Source organism: Papio anubis, chromosome 5 (genome assembly GCF_008728515.1).
Source record: "Papio anubis isolate 15944 chromosome 5, Panubis1.0, whole genome shotgun sequence".
NCBI classification, from domain to species: domain Eukaryota; kingdom Metazoa; phylum Chordata; class Mammalia; order Primates; family Cercopithecidae; genus Papio; species Papio anubis.
In genome coordinates, this window is record NC_044980.1 from 161,945,016 (window position 1) to 161,961,391 (window position 16,376).

General features: G+C 46.2%; 2 protein-coding genes across 3 annotated transcripts in view; both read right to left on the reverse strand.

Moving 5' to 3' along the window:
* Positions 1-16,376, reverse strand: part of SLIT3 (slit guidance ligand 3) — a 636,360-nt gene that overhangs the window by 619,354 nt on the left and 630 nt on the right. The window lies entirely within an intron of this gene.
* Positions 1,080-16,375, reverse strand: LOC110743574 (keratin-associated protein 10-1-like). Its single transcript, XM_021939947.2, has one exon. It carries the CDS (start codon positions 6,741-6,743, stop codon positions 5,790-5,792), a length of 954 nt encoding a protein of 317 aa, XP_021795639.2. The 5' UTR covers positions 6,744-16,375; the 3' UTR covers positions 1,080-5,789.

A 16,376-nucleotide genomic window follows, 5' to 3' on the forward strand; every position in this document is an offset into this window, starting at 1 on the left:
TGAGCCAATAGAACAATGCTTAAAAAAAAAAAAGGCACTGACAAAAGCAGACACAAGGTAAGAGCTAACATGTTTGCCCACGGTCGCATGGCAGCAAGGGACAGGATCTATCCGGTGAGGAAAGAAAATGTGAACCTCTGAGCAAAACGATTATAACTGGAGGAGGCCAGGGGATCTCTAGGGTCAGAAGCCAACAGGGACAATTAAAACTCAGCTGTGGATGTGTCAAAATAGAGTACTGTCCCAGGCAGCTTACTTGGGACCCTGAGCTCCTTTCCAAAGGGCTAGTTCTCTATCCCATGAGGGTATCTTCCCAGATCTAGGCATCAACAGACACTGCCATGAGGAAACTTGATAAATGAAGCCATTGTGAGTTATTAGTATTACATGAGTCACTGTTTGGTGCATAAATTCATGGACAAATCAATATACAAACAAAAGAACAAAAATTGTTAACTGTGGCTAATATAGGTACTATTTCAAGTCCCTACTATGTGCCAGGGTCTGAGACAGAAGCATTACCTGATGGGTCTGAGATAGAAGCTTTTCTCCTCTCCACAATAACCCTACAAGACAGTTACTATAATACCCATTTTACAGATGAGGATCCTGAGACCCAAACAGATGAAGGGACTTATCTACATTCACACAATGAGAAGTGATGGAATTTGAAACCAAGTTTGTCTGACTGGAGTATCCAGGTGCTTGCCACAATGCTACACTGCCTCACAATATGTGTAATTTAGTTAGAGCATTGACTGCGTGTTTTAGGCATTTTGCATTTATTATCCTTAGTTCTTACAACAATCCTTGAGATAAGTTTTACTGCCTTTATGTCTTTTTTTATGAGAAAGACAAGTAATTTTTCAAAGGGCACATTTTGAACACAGATTTTTTTTTTTTTTTTCCTTGGAGACAGGGTCACACTCTGTCACCCAGGATAGAGTGCAGTGGTGCAATCATGGCTCACTGCAGATTGACCTCCTAGACTCAAGTGATCCTTCCCACCTCAGCCTCCTGAGTAACTAGCACCACAGGTGTGTATACTATGCCAGGCTAATTTTTTATCTTTATATTTTGGTGGGTGTCAAACTCATAGGCTCAAGTGATCCTCCCCTCAGCCTCCCAAAGGGCTGGGATTACACGTGTGAGCCACTGCACCTGGCCCTGAATACAAACTTTTGAATCCAGATCTCTTTGGCACTAAGCTCCTGGTCTTTCCACCAAACCTGCTGCCTATCCAATTCTATTTGATTTTTGAAAATATGTTAATTTTGCCTTATTTTCACAAGCATTGTACTAAGCTTCTATAGAGAAATGCCAGCTCCTGTCTTCAAGGAACTTCTTGTCTACTTAAGAGATTAGATTATACGGTACAGAAAAATGATGATGATAACTATATGGCTGTGGAGGTTTTAAAACATAGCTGCAACTTCTAAGAGACTTCTTCCATGGAGAGATGGCCTCTACCCTTGCATCTGGGCAAGCTTGTACCTGTTTAGAGCAACAGAGCAGAGCAGAAGGGGTACTATGTTGCTTTTAAGGCTCATTCATAAAAAGCCATGCTACTTCTGAGTTGTTCTGAGTTGCTGCACACCTCTTCTCGGAGTGTGGAGCAACCATGTGAGAAGTTAGAATACTCAGAGGCCACCATGTTATGAGGAAGCTCAAGCCACACAGAGGTCACATGTGTAGGCAGCCAGGTCAACAGTTCCAGCTGAGCCCAGCCTTCAAGTCATCCCAGCCTAGGTGCCAGACATGTGAGTGAACAGCCTGCTCGTGATTCTAGCACCCAGGTATTCAAGTCTCCCCTGGTCATTCCAGACTCTGCAGATGATGCCTCAGACTGTATGGAGCAGAAATAAGCTGTCTCTACTGCACTATGTCCAAAATCCAGACCTAGAGAATCACTGAGCATGATAAAATGGTCGTCACTTTAGAATACTAAGTTTTGGGGTGGATTGTTAAGCAGCAAAATATAGCCATGATAATGGCTTTTTGAGTGATTATTTAATGCCTGACACTGTCCTCTAAGCTTGACATGTATTACCTCATTTGATCTTCCTAATAAGCTAGGGAAGCAGGTTACTATTAAAGACCATGCCCAAGATTACTTAGCTACTAATGGCATTCAAAACCAGGTCACACTAACTCCAGCATCAAAGCATCAATAATCTAAACTGCTATACTACAGAGGAAGCAAAATTTTGTCTCTGAATAACCTACAAAGCCCCAAGCCAATCAGTTTTAAGAAACACTAACTGCTATTTTTTTAAACTAAACATCTTTTTTTTTTTCTTAATTTCAGAAGGCTTACTGTGGAGCTGAGCTAATTATTTGAGCCTTAATCAAGGACCAGCCACTCCCCGAAGCAGCTGTCCTGGCCTCTCTCTTGCCTCTAGAAAGTCTCTTGAGTTAGACGGATATTGGCTCAGGTCTAAACCCCAAATCCCAGCCCCTAGAAGTGAGGATGCATAGGGCTGAAAGGATCCTTGGAGATCATCCAGTCTACTTCCCTCATCCCCTTTAAAGATCAGGAAACTGAGGCCCAGGGAGGTCAAATGACTTGTCCAAGGTCACACGGTGTGTCAGAGGTACGGCCAGGTCTCCAAATTCCCAGGCAAGCATTCCTTCCACTACACCATGCTGCAGTTGCTAAAAATTCCCCAGAGCTGCCTCCCTCGGCCCTCCTCTTGACAAAGCTATTTTCCCCCCACACAACTACACACAGTCACATTTGGCAAGAGGTGCTATCAGCCCTGCTCTGCTCATGAAATGCTGTTTTGCAATGGGGCCTCTTTGTTCGTTAGCAACACAGACAAAGAAAACTGTAGTGCAGTCTTCTTGGAAGAAGATGTTTCTTGTTTTGAAGACGGGAAGAGAGCTTCCTGACTGAACATGGCTTGAATCAGCATGCAGTTCCAGTCAGGAAAGAACCCAGAGGAGACTTGGGTCTTTGCAAAATTTCTAGAATATACAAGGAGGGCACACGGCAGGGGGAAGCTTATGGGAAATGTTTCAGAAAGTACTAAAATGTACGCCTAAACAGAGTAAACAGAGCAGATTGGTTACCATCTTGTGCTATGAAGCAATTAGAAGGGGAGGGGTGTTGGTGGAGAACTAGAGTCATTAAAAGCTCCATGAAGCAACTGGCCTTCCCATTTTTGAATTCCTGCTCCAGTCCTGGTTCCCAGTGTTCCTTCCCTTGCCGTTTTCTTCAGCTGGGATCTTCCCTCTCTAGGCTTTAAATAAGCTGCAGGCTTGGTGCTGAGAGCCCTCAGGATATGATCTGCCATCCCGAGTCACCCATCTGGTGCCTCTCCCCTCTGCTTCCACATGATTCCCTTATTTTTTGTACTAGATGTGGTCCCTCTTCTGTCTCCCTAGCTTCCCAGACTGGCAGAGGCTTCCCATGGCTCTGCATGATCATTGCACAGGATGAGGCAGAAATGAAGGCACCTTTTCACAAGGGCAGACCACACCAGGAAGCTGAGGTCCTCTCTGGTGACCTTCCTAATGCATTTCCCTTTGGAGATGGGCTGAGATCAGTGGGGAGGGAGTAGACCAGATGATCTCCAGAGATACCTCAAAAGCCTGAAAATCTCTTGGCTAGGGAAGGCAACAAGAGGGGGAGGAACAGAACCAAGTTCTGTGGCACAAATTCAGAACTTGTACGCTGGCAGCAGATGGAAAGGGAGGTGCCAGCTTCTAGCAGGAGGGGATGTGGTGGACGCGTTTCTCAGGGCGATTGCAAGCCACAAGTCTTGCATTCCAAAGGACTGGGTGAATTGCTGCCTGAGAACCTGCCTCTGACACAGCCACAGCATAGGTCTCCAGGCACCAGGTGAGATCTCCAAAAAGAAACTCCACTGACCAAGTGAAGGTTCTTAGACCCTTTCCCCCACAGCAGGGTCTTCCCCATCGCCTACCCCATGCTTACGCAAACCTGACCAAGGCACAAATTTTATTCCAAATCCCTCTCCCTCATCTTCACCAAGGAAAATTCCTCCTGCTGACTTAAACCTAAGAGAGAAAAATAAAGATAATACCTCCTCAGGGAAACGATGTCCTAGCGGTCCCTTGCAGCCCAGGAGGGGAAGGGAAGCTGGCCCCCTAAAGAAGGCCCTGTATCTCCTCATGGCCTCAAATGCTGCTGTGCTGTGTGTCAGTGTTTATGAAATGCTTCTCAAATAAGGTCAGTGTTCTACACAGTTAGGACTCTAATAAAATGCAGAACTTGTGCTGTTCGCCAGCTAGCTGCAGAGGCATACTTGAATGCTTTCTCAGATACAATTGTTCTCAGATTAATATTTTCCCCATGAGTTTTTTTTTTAATTCCACTTGTACTATTTTTTTATGATGTGTGAGGCTTTCTATATATTTGTACCCACTAAAATGGATGAGGGGGACTGCTTTTATCATTGATTCCTGAGGGTTTGGTGCTACCTCCTTCATGGTTCTAGCATTTTTCCCAATCCACAAATCTCCCTGCTCTGAACCTAGCATGGTAGCCTTTGCCTTGTCAGTCATTTGGAGGGAGAGACAGTCTAGACTAACTCTGAAGTTAGTTTGAGCTGTTGTAGTTATCAGAACATTTCACTTGCTTTATTCTTTGTGGTAGACACCCAATAAATGGCCCCTTTAAATGGTTCCATCCTTCATGGATTCCCTTATTTGGTCCTACTGTCTTAGACACTGTCACTTATTAATAAGCCAGTGCTCTAAACTCCACCTGGTTAAGCTGCTGACATGACTGGTGAGAGGTTATATTTTAATTTGTAAAAGATGCATCTTGTTAAATGAAAAGGAAACTGGAACAAGAGTTTGAAGACATGGGTGACTCTGAGCAAGGTTTTGGAGCTCCCTGAGTTTCTTCATCTGTAAATGAAAGCTTCTAAAATATATCCTGATCATCTTCCAGATATAGGATTTAGTGGTTCAATTCAGATATTGTGGGTGGACTCATTAAGGTATTCGCATAGCACTAAATTTAGAAGGCATTTGGAGACATCTGATCTCATTTAAACCTTGCATCAGCCCCCTGAGATGAGTGTTATTTCCCCCATTCCAAAGGTTATAGATGAGACAATGGAGACCGCAAAAGTACTCAGACAGGTGGGGCAGTTAGAAAGTGACAGAAGCCAGGATTCAGCCTAGGTCTTTCTACTACATCCAAATTGTACTCCCCATTGGCTTCCCACTAATTCCACTTAGAATCCCCATACTCAGAACACTTTCTACCTATATTCTAGAGCTGGGGAGAGAAGAGGAGGAGAGAAAGAAAGAATGTCAGCAAAGTACTAGATAGTCCAGAAATTTCTGCAACACATTTCTGAGCAGGACAGCTCTCCAATGAGATCATCACTGCTGTGCTTTTTAATTACAAAATGCTCTGTCCTATTTGGGGTACAGGGAGTTCAGGAGTATGTCTAAGTAATTCATCATTTAAAGAGTCCAGCCCTGGGGCACCTTTGCATGCTACCCTGGACATGATAAAAGATTTCAAATAGCCATAAAAATGAAGTCTGAGGTTGTTTCCAGGGCAGAGCTCTGAGTTCATTGCAAGTCTCCAGTCTCCAGTGAAGGTCCAGGCCATGAAATCCAATTTCAGGACGTGGGGTTCTGATGGTGACAGTCCAAATTCAATACCAAGACTATGGAGAACTACATAGCGGGCAGTAGAGGGCAAGAAGCCAAGCTAGAAGGATTAAGGCAGGAGCCAGGAGCAGCTAAAGCTCAGGGAGAGATGCAAACATGCATAATTCCATGGCCAAGTCATAACACTCCGATTAGAAGAGGATCATGGACTCCACAGCATGCAGACATACCTGAGTTAGGGCACTCACTAGGGCACATGCTAGGGCATACGCTAGGGCACATACTAGGGTATATGCTAGAACATACACCAGGGCATATGCTAGGGCACACACTAGGGCATACACTAGGACACACGCTAGGGCACAGGCCAGGGCACACACTAGGGCATATGCTAGAACGTACACTAGGGCATATGCTAGGGCACACACTAGGGCATATGCTAGGGCACACACTAGGGCATACACTAGGGCACACGCTAGGGCATACACTGGGGCACATGCTAGGGCATACACTGGGGCACACGCTAGGGCATACACTGGGGCACACGCTAGGGCATATGCTAGGGCACACACTGGGGCACATGCTAGGCCATATGCTGGGGCACACATTAGGGCACACACTGGGGCACATGCCAGGGCACACACTAGTGCATGTGCTAGGGCATACGATAGGGCATATGCTAAGGCACACAGGAGGGCACATGCTTTGGCGCGCACTAGGGCACACGCTAGGGCATACACTGGGGCACACGCTATGGCACGCACTAGGGCACATGCTGGGGCACATGCTAGGGCACACACTGGGGCACATGCTATGGCACACACTAGGGCACATGCTGGGGCACACACTGGGGCATATGCTATGGCACACACTAGGGCACATGCTATGGCACACACTAGGGCATACGCTAGGGCACACACTGGGGCACACGCTAGGGCACGCACTGGCGCACATGCTAGGGCACGCACTGGCGCATACGCTAGGGCACGCACTGGGGCACACGCTAGGGCACGCACTGGGGCACATGCTAGGGCACGCACTGGGGCACATGCTAGGGCACGCACTGGGGCACATGCTAGGGCACACACTAGGGCACACATAGGGCATGCGCTAGGGCGTACACTAGGGAACACACTAGGGCACATGCTAGGGCAAAGGATGGGTATACCTGGTAACAGACAGGAGCTAGAGAGGTAGAAAAACCCAAGAGGGAGGCAAGGTGGGTGGTTAAGTGTGCTGGCAGACTTTCAGGAGCCACAAGATACACTGCTGCCAAAGTGCAGAATGAATCACGGGTCAGGAACCAGATTGGCATTTAGGACAAGAGAAGAGGAGTCTGAGCCCACACAAGCAGTGATATGGCCGTGATAAGTGCAGTCACACTCGACTCCAGCCAGGATCCATCTTATGTACATCCTGTTGGAACAGGACCTGATGCCAGGGCAGGTGGAGCCCAGAGATCCCAACTAAGAGAAAACAAGTGGTGCATCTAACGGCAAAGGACGATGACTCCTGCCAACATTTGAGTAGATGCTTCAGGGGGAAAATACTACTCAGCAAGATTCATCAGAACTACTCTTGGAGGGTGTATCCCCTCAAACCCGAAATTTAAAAAACAGTCAGTGGACACATACCATGGAGATTTTTTTCCCAAGATTTGGATTCTGTTCTAAACATCCCTATGAGATAAAACTTCCCAAAGTGCTGCTGCCATCATTTTAAGTTGGGCTCAGGAGCATCTAATCATGAACTTCCGTGACTGTACCACGGTCCCATTCCTATGTACAGGGACCCTATTAGTCTTCAAGCTCCGATACAAAGGCCACCTATTTCCCCAAACTGGACATGATGGCTCTGTTTCACCAGGTGTCCAGATCACATCCTTGACATTCCTCTAGATGCTCTGCATCAAACAGGGGCTCCTTGATTTAAGTTGAACTCATCATGTTCTTCTTCTAGTTGTTACTTGAGAATGGAGTTTAGAAGACAGAAAAGGAGGTTGACTTGAAAGATTCTGAAGGGATGCCATGACCAGGGGTTGGCGTGCAGCCTCTGAGACCAGCCTGGCTGGATGAACCCTGCCTCTCCTGTTCCCGACTGGGGATGTCATTTCACCTCTCTCATATAGTTGTCGCATCTATAAAATGCAGACAGTCCTCCTGCCTACTTCACATAACTCTTCGAATAGGAAATGACTCCATGCATATAAAGTGTAAGAGCAGTGCCAGGCGCAAAGAATGGCTCAATAAATGCCAGCTATTGTTATGGTGATGACTGTTGTTGTTGTTGTTTATAGAGGCTTGGGGACCCCGTAGGCCTCGGTCCCCTATGCTTCATGCTCCATCATGTCTGTTCCCAGAACTACTCCAGAAAATGTGCCCGATGCCAGTGGGTACCCAAGATGCTAAGAGAAATCACTGTGTTTAAAAACCTGAAGCTACCTGAGCTCTGCTATTGGCAGAAAGGCTCAGTCCCTCAGGCTAAACTTTTTACCAGGAGAGAATAATATATATATACATACACGTTCAACATACACACACATACATGCGTCATATCCTGTGCTGGTGGGACTTGCGGTACTAGCCTAATAGGACAAAAATGAAGCTAAAGTCATGATGGAAAGTTCCATGAGAAACCAAGAGTATAGAGAAAATTTAGCAAGCTGAAGAATTAAGCATTAATGGGAAATTATTCCAGAGAAAATATGAACCAACAGGACCCCAGGGAAAGAAGATGTTACAAGCCAAGAAGACCTCAACATTTTTTTTCCATCCCAGCCAGAAAGAATGGGGCAATATATTTATGTAATCCAAATGCCAGATTGTAGAAAGATTTCGGAAAAAAACGCACAGAGAACTCTGCTGATTATATTGACAACTTGGATAAGGATCCATAGGGCAAGCTCATTAAAATTGCAGAGGAAATAAATAGTGGGAGATGGGGAAAGGAGTAGTTAATTGCTAGATGAGGAAATCGAAATAGAAAATGCTCCTGAAAAGCTGATGAAATGAAATGATTTGCCAAAAGTTAATTACGATAAATGCAAAGTGTTGCACTTAGACTCCAAAAAGTCAACTGCACAAGTCTAGAAGGGGGGACAACAAACTAACAGCAGGGAAGGCTGGGGAGATATGGGGGTGTCAGGCAGCTTGGTCAAAATGAGCCCACCCAGGGCTGTGGCTGTCCAAAGTGAAAAGGTTCTTTTGAATGTGCTGGCTGATAGAAGTCAAATAAAACAGTGAGGGCGTGGAAGGTCTCCTTCTAACTAATGCAGTCCGAGAAGATTGGAATCTATTTAGAGGAAGAGAAGTAGGCATGGAGGACAAGGCCTATGCCCAAACCGTATCACATACAGAACAGTTGAGACGATTGTAAAAATGTTAGGAGACTCGGGTAAATGGGTGGTGAGAAACACCACAGCAATAAGACTTCCAAAAACTTGTCATTTGGAAAAAAGATTATACTTGCCCTGGGTAATGACAATCAATAAGAGATAAGTCCAACTCCCACACAAAGGACATTTTCTTATTAGGACTGTGTTTTTTAATGGAATAAATTGCTTTAGGAAGAACTGAGCTCCTCATCACTAGATATCATCAAGCAAAGGAGGCTAACTGACCACCTTCCCTGAAATTGTGCTGATGGAAGACCAACCTTTGTGTGGTTGGAACTTGGACAAAAGGACCTCTTCCAACCCCGATGATCCATATTTTTCTTCATGAAGCTTTATCCTGATCATGCTCTGATAGGAGGTCTACACTCAGTAAGACTTTTGATCATAATAACAACAGGAATATTGATAGAGGGAGCTCTTGGTTCCGGGCAGCCTATGTGGATTAATACAGCATCCTTTGAAGGGAGTATTACTATTATTCTCATTTATCAGATGGGAAGACTGAGGCCCATCCAGCTAGTAGATGACAGAACCGGGATTTGGGTCCCAGAGTCTCGCTCTAGTGGCACATTTTCCCATCTTCTCTGTCCACTCAGTACAGAAGGTTCTAATCATGCACCCTTTGGCCAGGGTTTCACTGTATCAAACATGGTACTGACAACACAACTATGAAGACCACAGTGAGTGGGGAAGAAAGGCTAGCCTCTCAACAGGCCAGCAGTCACAGTAGTTACAGATCACAGTCCAGGCCTGCAAAGCAGAGAGGTAGAGGACTCATGAGCATCCAACCTTGGCAAGGTTGATTTGAATTTAAGGATGGGGAACAATGAGGAACGGAGAGCACAGGGAGCTCAGCACAGTGCCAGGGCACCCTCTGCAGCCATCCAGCTTGGGATTAGCAGTGGTCCAGAGGAGCTAGCTCTCTAGGAACGCCTCCACCCCTTGTTTTTCCTTTCCTTCCAGCAGTTCTAAAAAGGGTTAAGACCACCTTACATAATGAGGGTGGAGCCTGCTAGTAAATACAGCTGTCTCAAGTAAAAGCAGTAATAGAGGCAGACATAGGAAGTCAGTAAAAGGAGGTATTTAGGGGAAGATAGAAGGAATGAACATTGAAAAAAAAGTCAGGGCTAAAAATTCCCCATGAAAACCCACCGCCAAAAAATAAATAAATAAAATACATTCCTTATTTAAATATACCACAAAGCAACACACCCATGGGACAGACCTAAACCACTTTCACCATAATTCCCCTTCTGTGGAACAGAGGCCAACCTGGGCTTTGCTGTAGAGGCAGGACCAAGAGCAGAGAGAGAAAAGGAGGGGCCCAGCCAAGAGGGTATTGGGCACAGCCCACAGGCAGGCAAGGAACTTGCCTCCACAGGGCTCTGGGTTGGAGCAAATTTGGGGTGGGCATCTCAAACCTTCCAGCTGGACAGGGCCCGAGATGAAGATATAAAAGTAATAGCCATGGTCACTAACAGGAATAGTTTAGGGAGGGCTCCTATGGTGCAGTCACGCATTACTTAATGATGGGGATATGTTCTAAGAAACTCATCATTAGGCGATTTCGTCATTGTGCAAACCTCATAGAGTGCACTCACACAAGCCCAGAGGGTCTAGCCTACTACACGCCTAGGCTATATGGGATAGCCTATTGCTCCTAAACTCCAAACCTGCATAGCATGTTACTCTACTGAACACTGTAAGCCACTGCGACCCAATCGTGAGTATGTGTGTTTCTAAACATACCTAAACATAGAAAAGGTACAATCAAAATATGGTAGGAAAGATAAAAAATGATACATCCACATAGGGCATTTAGCAGGAATAAAGTTTACAGGACTGGAAGTTGCTCTGGGTGAGTCAGTGAGTGAGTGCTGAGTGAATGCGAAGGCCTAGGACATTACTGCACACTACTGGAGACTTTATCAACATTATACACTTAGGTGACACTACATGTATTAAAAATAAAGTGATGGCACTATGATGTTACAAAAGCTACGACATCACTAGGCGATAGGAATTCTTCAGCTCCATTTTAACCTTACGAGACCACCATCCTCTATGTTGTCCACTATGTCTTTTTATGTGGCACACGACTGTACTGTGTTAAGCACTTTCCTGTATATTATTTCATTTAATCCCCCCAATAGGGAAGATTCATCATACATACTTTACAGTTAAGAAATCACAGAGGGATAAACAATCACAGCAATGAGTGAACAACACTCATTGTTGGAGGAACCGTTGTAGGAACCGTGCTGAGCGCATTACAGGGACTGCCTCAGGTTACATTCACAGCATTCCCATGAAGACAGTGCACTTGTCGTCCTGGTATCACAGGTGTGGAAACAGGTACAAAAGAATTAAACACACTGCAGTCAACAATAGTGTAACACGCCCACAGTGCAACAGCAAGATGTAACAGAGCTGCAATTCAAGCCCAGAGTTGTCTGTCTCCAGAGCGCCTGCCCTAACCACAATGCTTAGGGGTTGGGAACCTTCTTGCCACAGCCCACATTGCCAAGGTGAGAGATCCTACAGCTGCAACCCACTATTCATTCTCACTTTCCTGGGGAGACAGAACTCTGTGACAACAAACAATACCGGAGAGAAAACAACATAACAATCAAAATGGCAAAAACGCAGAAATACTAGAAAATCCAGATGATCAACAAAAGCAGAACTTATCAATTAATACAAGAAGAGCAGCAATCAAAACCCACAGAGCGCTCAGGATGACGCTGATGAGTTCCTGATTAGAAAGCCCTATGGTTTAAGTGCTCAGGATTTCCAGCTCTTTTCATGGGCATGTGCACAGTAGGAGTTTTGCAAGGTTGCTAAGCAATGCCTGGCAACCAGACTCCAGAGCAGATCACTCAACAGGAGTCCTTGGTAACTCTAGTAAGGCAATAAATATTAGTTCATAAAATCCAAATTTTAGATACCCTTAATAACTCATGACATAGGTTACTAGTAAGGATCCCTTAGTTATACACCAGAATGCAGATATGTAATGGCCCATCCTTCACTTGTAAGAACTAAAGAAAGACTTCTAGTTTTGAGGTTCAGTATTCCTTTATTGAATACACATTTGCTGAAAACCTACTGTGTGCCAGGCACTGTTCTAGACACTAGGGAGGCAGATACTGACAGTCCCCCAGTGGACTATAACCCCTAAGAAAACCACTAAGACTATGCAAGAATTCTACTTTCACGAAAATGAGGCCCAGAGAGGTAATGCAATCTGTCCAAAGTTGCACAGCACCCTGGAGGCTAGACCGGTCCACTGGAGGCAGGTCCACTCAGCCGCTCCTTAGTCTGTCCAGAAGGGCACTGTTTCCCTAAAAGGTCACATCACCATGGTTGACCCAGAGAGACCCCATGATTCACTAGCTTGTCCCTGTCTTCTAAGTTGACCCTGAGGGCTGGAAGTACCAGGACACAGGCCTTGGCTACTGAGCATCTTGGAAAGTCTCCCACTTGACCTCAGGACCTCTGTGGTCAAGTGAGGGAAAGCCTATGACATGGTGTCAGTTTTTATTGGACCAAACCACCGGCAAAGCTAGCCGTCATCTGGAGTGATGGAGAAAATTAAGTTACCACATTCTCACGTTTCAGCCTTTCGCCCGTTCTCCTTCGCAAACAGGAAATGTTTATTTAAATATAGCAGTCTCCAGCATGTTCCAGAGCCAAGTGAAAAACCAAAGATGTCCACTCTTGCCCCCACTCCACCGTTCAGGCCACCCCTCACTGCAGTGAGAAGTGGGCCTCTGCCTGCCTCTAGGCAGGAGGGCAAGATGGGGAGAAGTGGCCCCACATGAGAGTTCATTTTCATCTGCCTCCTCTTTTTCCAGGCTGAGATTGTGGTTGGAGAAGAATTACATCTGTGGGCTCCTTTTGTAGTCAGAAGGGTAAGTGCAACATCTGTTTACTCTGTGCTCCATGGTAAATGTTTGGTTTCAGGCACCGCCATCCACTTCCTCTGCTCTCGTCCTCTATCTTTGCTGCACGGATAATAAATTACACTGAATTCTTCTCTGCATTTATTTAGCTTTCTTGTGGGTGTCACCTCCTCATGGAGGGGGAAAAATTGTCAGTAGTTTATAAAAGACAGAGAGTTTCTTTTTCTGCGTGTTGTGCTGACATTATAGGGAATACCTTGGAACATGGACCCCCAACTCTGATTCTGGCTTAATTATGAACAATTCAGGCCCCATTCCAGGCCTGAAGCAAAGTCCAAATGCTGAGCACATTATCCCCACTCAGGTTTTCCTTAATGTCGTAACACAAGGTTTCAGAAGTCAGAAACATCCAGAGAAGCAATATACACAGACACACACACGCACACACACACACACACACACACAAATCCCTTCATCAAAGGCTTTTTGGGAGGCAGAGTACCAAGAATGGAGAACGGAGAAAATGCTGTTTCTTTGTTTTAAAACACAATTTAAACATTTGAGATCAGAAAACTGGATTTTAGGAAGGTCCTGAGCATCTGATGACAGTGCTGACAAAACGTGCCCTATGGCAAAATGAACCCTGGGAAGTTCAAAAGGCTCACCAAAGCAAGTTTCCTTCTATCTTTTGCTTACATTCTTTACATTGAAGTGCTGGTTTTCTTCTGTATATGCAATGATTCTATATACAGTTTCTGGAATGCAGTAGAGGTTCAAGTCATGTTTGTTCTCAAACTCCTAGGCTCAAGCGATCCTCTCACCTCAGCCTCCCAAAGTGCTGGGATAACAGGCATGAGCCACTGCGCCCGGCCTCACGTAATGTGTGTTGAATGAATGAAGGCAGGAATAAATGAGTGATTCTTCTCTGAAGAAATCCTTGGCAGAGCATAAAAATGCCAAATATCCCCCAAGAGTTTTCAGAATTGAAATGTTACATCTGAGTTGGCTGAGAGAGAGTGTGGTGCAGGACTTTGGTGGTGAAAAACTGTTGGTGGACTGCCCTGAAACCCTGAAGTGAACCTGACCCAGCTTGCTCCTAAAGACTGTCCCCGATTCCCAGGGCGGAAGGAGACTAGAATGAGATACCATCGCGGCACCCCCATGTACCCTAGCCAAAGTGGCACCAGTGACCACAACTGAGGCAGAAGAGACCAGAGATATCAAAGCAGCTCCTGCTCTCCCACTGCCTGTTAAGGACTGCAGCAGGGGGCCTATGGGAACGACCAGGACTCCAGTCTCTGCCCTGTTTCTCCAGTTCTAGAGTTGATGGGTTGCCCTGAGCTGCACAGATCTCCTACAGGAGATGACTGGGTGGCGTGCTGGCATGGGTGCTGTTCCTGCAGCTCTGGAAAACGTCCTACATACCAGGAGGAAAGGGACTTACTTACTCTCCTTGGTTTCCCAAACATGGAGCACGGTTTTGAAGATGGAGAAGAAGTAGTTTCAAGACCCCAAGCATCAGAGCTAACATCAAAGTGAGCTGAACATTTGCAGGGTATACCAGAAGCAGAAGCAACAGCAGCCTGTTCTAAGATCCAAGCCCAGCCAGAAACCTCCCAGGACTGTCTGTTTATAGATTGTGGTCCAAACTGACCCTTGTTCCAAGGATGACCAGCAGAGTGATAAGGGCTGTGGGCTTAGGAACCAATCAGGCTTGGATTCAAACACTTCACTAGCTGCATGACCTTGAGTAAATGACAAGACGACTTAACTGTAAAATGGAGTAATAAGCATTGCCTATGTAACTAACAGGACTGTTGGAGAGATTCAATGAGATAATACATGTACACAAATCAAGGCATGCAAAGCATTTATCAAACAATAGCTATAGTTATTATTTCACTAAGTCATGTGGCTAGCACTGGTGTGACAAGGAGGGGAACTTAGTTTACAAGGTGCAGGTATCTAAAAATACCACTAAAACAAGTTTTGCACTCCTATGGACTAACATAATGTCTGAATTAAGGTGTGAAAAACTGGATTTTGGCCCCTTTATTGCCATCAACTTGCTGTGTTTTCCTGGGCAAGTCATTTTATACTTCCAAGCCTGGTTTTCGACATTTGTTAATAATTCGGCTCTCACCCTTTAGGATTCTGTGGTTCAACCCAACAAAACAATCATTGCACTTGAGGAAAAAAAAAAAGTTTTCAGCCAAAGGAGAAAGAGAGCATCAGGAATAAGGAAGACAGTTCTGCTGAATCTCCACCCAGAGACGCACAAAGAAGTGGAAGAGAAGAGGAGGTGGGGTGATAGGAGGTGACTAACAGGAATAACACACTCTAGGACAATGCTTGTCATCACTACTCTCTTCCAGCCTGAAGTCAAGAAAGCAGAGTGGAAGATCCAGGCGCCTACCCCTAAGGCACGTGAGGAAGGGGAGAAGAGGGAGAGCAAGACACGGAGGGAATCCACCACACTACAGCAAACCCTCACCCACTTCTCGGCTGGGTTCCCAGTAAGGCTCCCACCCACTCCAGCGTTTCTCCCCCACTCCCTTACCCCACCCCAACTGCGGACTAAGAGGAGCCCACCCCGGAGTCCAAGTTTTGAATCTGGTCCGAGGATCAAAATGATAAATGTTTCCAAAACGTTGACATATGAAAAGTAAATATTTGGTTGCGCAATTGGGGCTAAAACTAGGGTCAATCCACCCCATTCTGCAAGCGCCTCTCCATTCGCTGCCAAGTCCAGGATCCGAGGCTGAGTGCGGTTTGTAAGATTATAACGCTCGGTCTCATTTGAAGAGCTGTCAGCATTTCCATTCTCCGGCCCCTTCGTTCGGGGAGGCATTTATAACCGAGCCATAAAAAATTCACCCGGGGCTGCAACTTGGCATCTCCCAGACTGCTTTCCAGGCAAAGCGGGTTTTGCGAGCACCCACTCTGAATCTGTCCAGTTCCTCAGAAGTTAAACCTTCACCCACACTCTCAACTTTCCTTGCAAGGGCAGCCAGAGAGCGGCTGGCCCATTCTGATCTCCAAGCAGGTCAACAGTCTCGGGCCCTCTCTCCCGCCTCTGCGCCTTGACGGCCCATCATCCTATAGCTTTCTCCTTCGCCCGCCCCCCTTTTTAATGAGCGCAGACCCCTGACCCTCACCCTAAGACCTTGAGGCTGCAGTGCTCTTGCCTCCCCTCGCCTCTCGCCAGCTACTCCTCGGAAGCTGTCAGCGGGCCCTGCGTCTGGAACCCTCACCCCTGGAGAAGCACTGCTCTTGGCTCATCGCGGGGGGTTTGGAGACCTCTCTTTCCAGATCGGACCAAGCCTACAGACTCCCAGCTCGGAGAGCGAGGGATCCTATCCAGGAAGGGATGGGAATAGAGACTGCATCCAGGGAGGTCGAAAGGAAAGGAGGGATCTGGCGCCTGGGGCCACCTCGGTGGGACCCAGGTGGGTGGCCCGCATGGGGTGGGGCAGGGG

What these genes read in the sequence shown, in the direction of transcription:
- LOC110743574 (XM_021939947.2), bottom strand. Translation starts at nt 6,743, where the DNA reads ATGTGCCCTAGTGTGTTCCCTAGTGTACGCCCTAGCGCATGCCCTATG.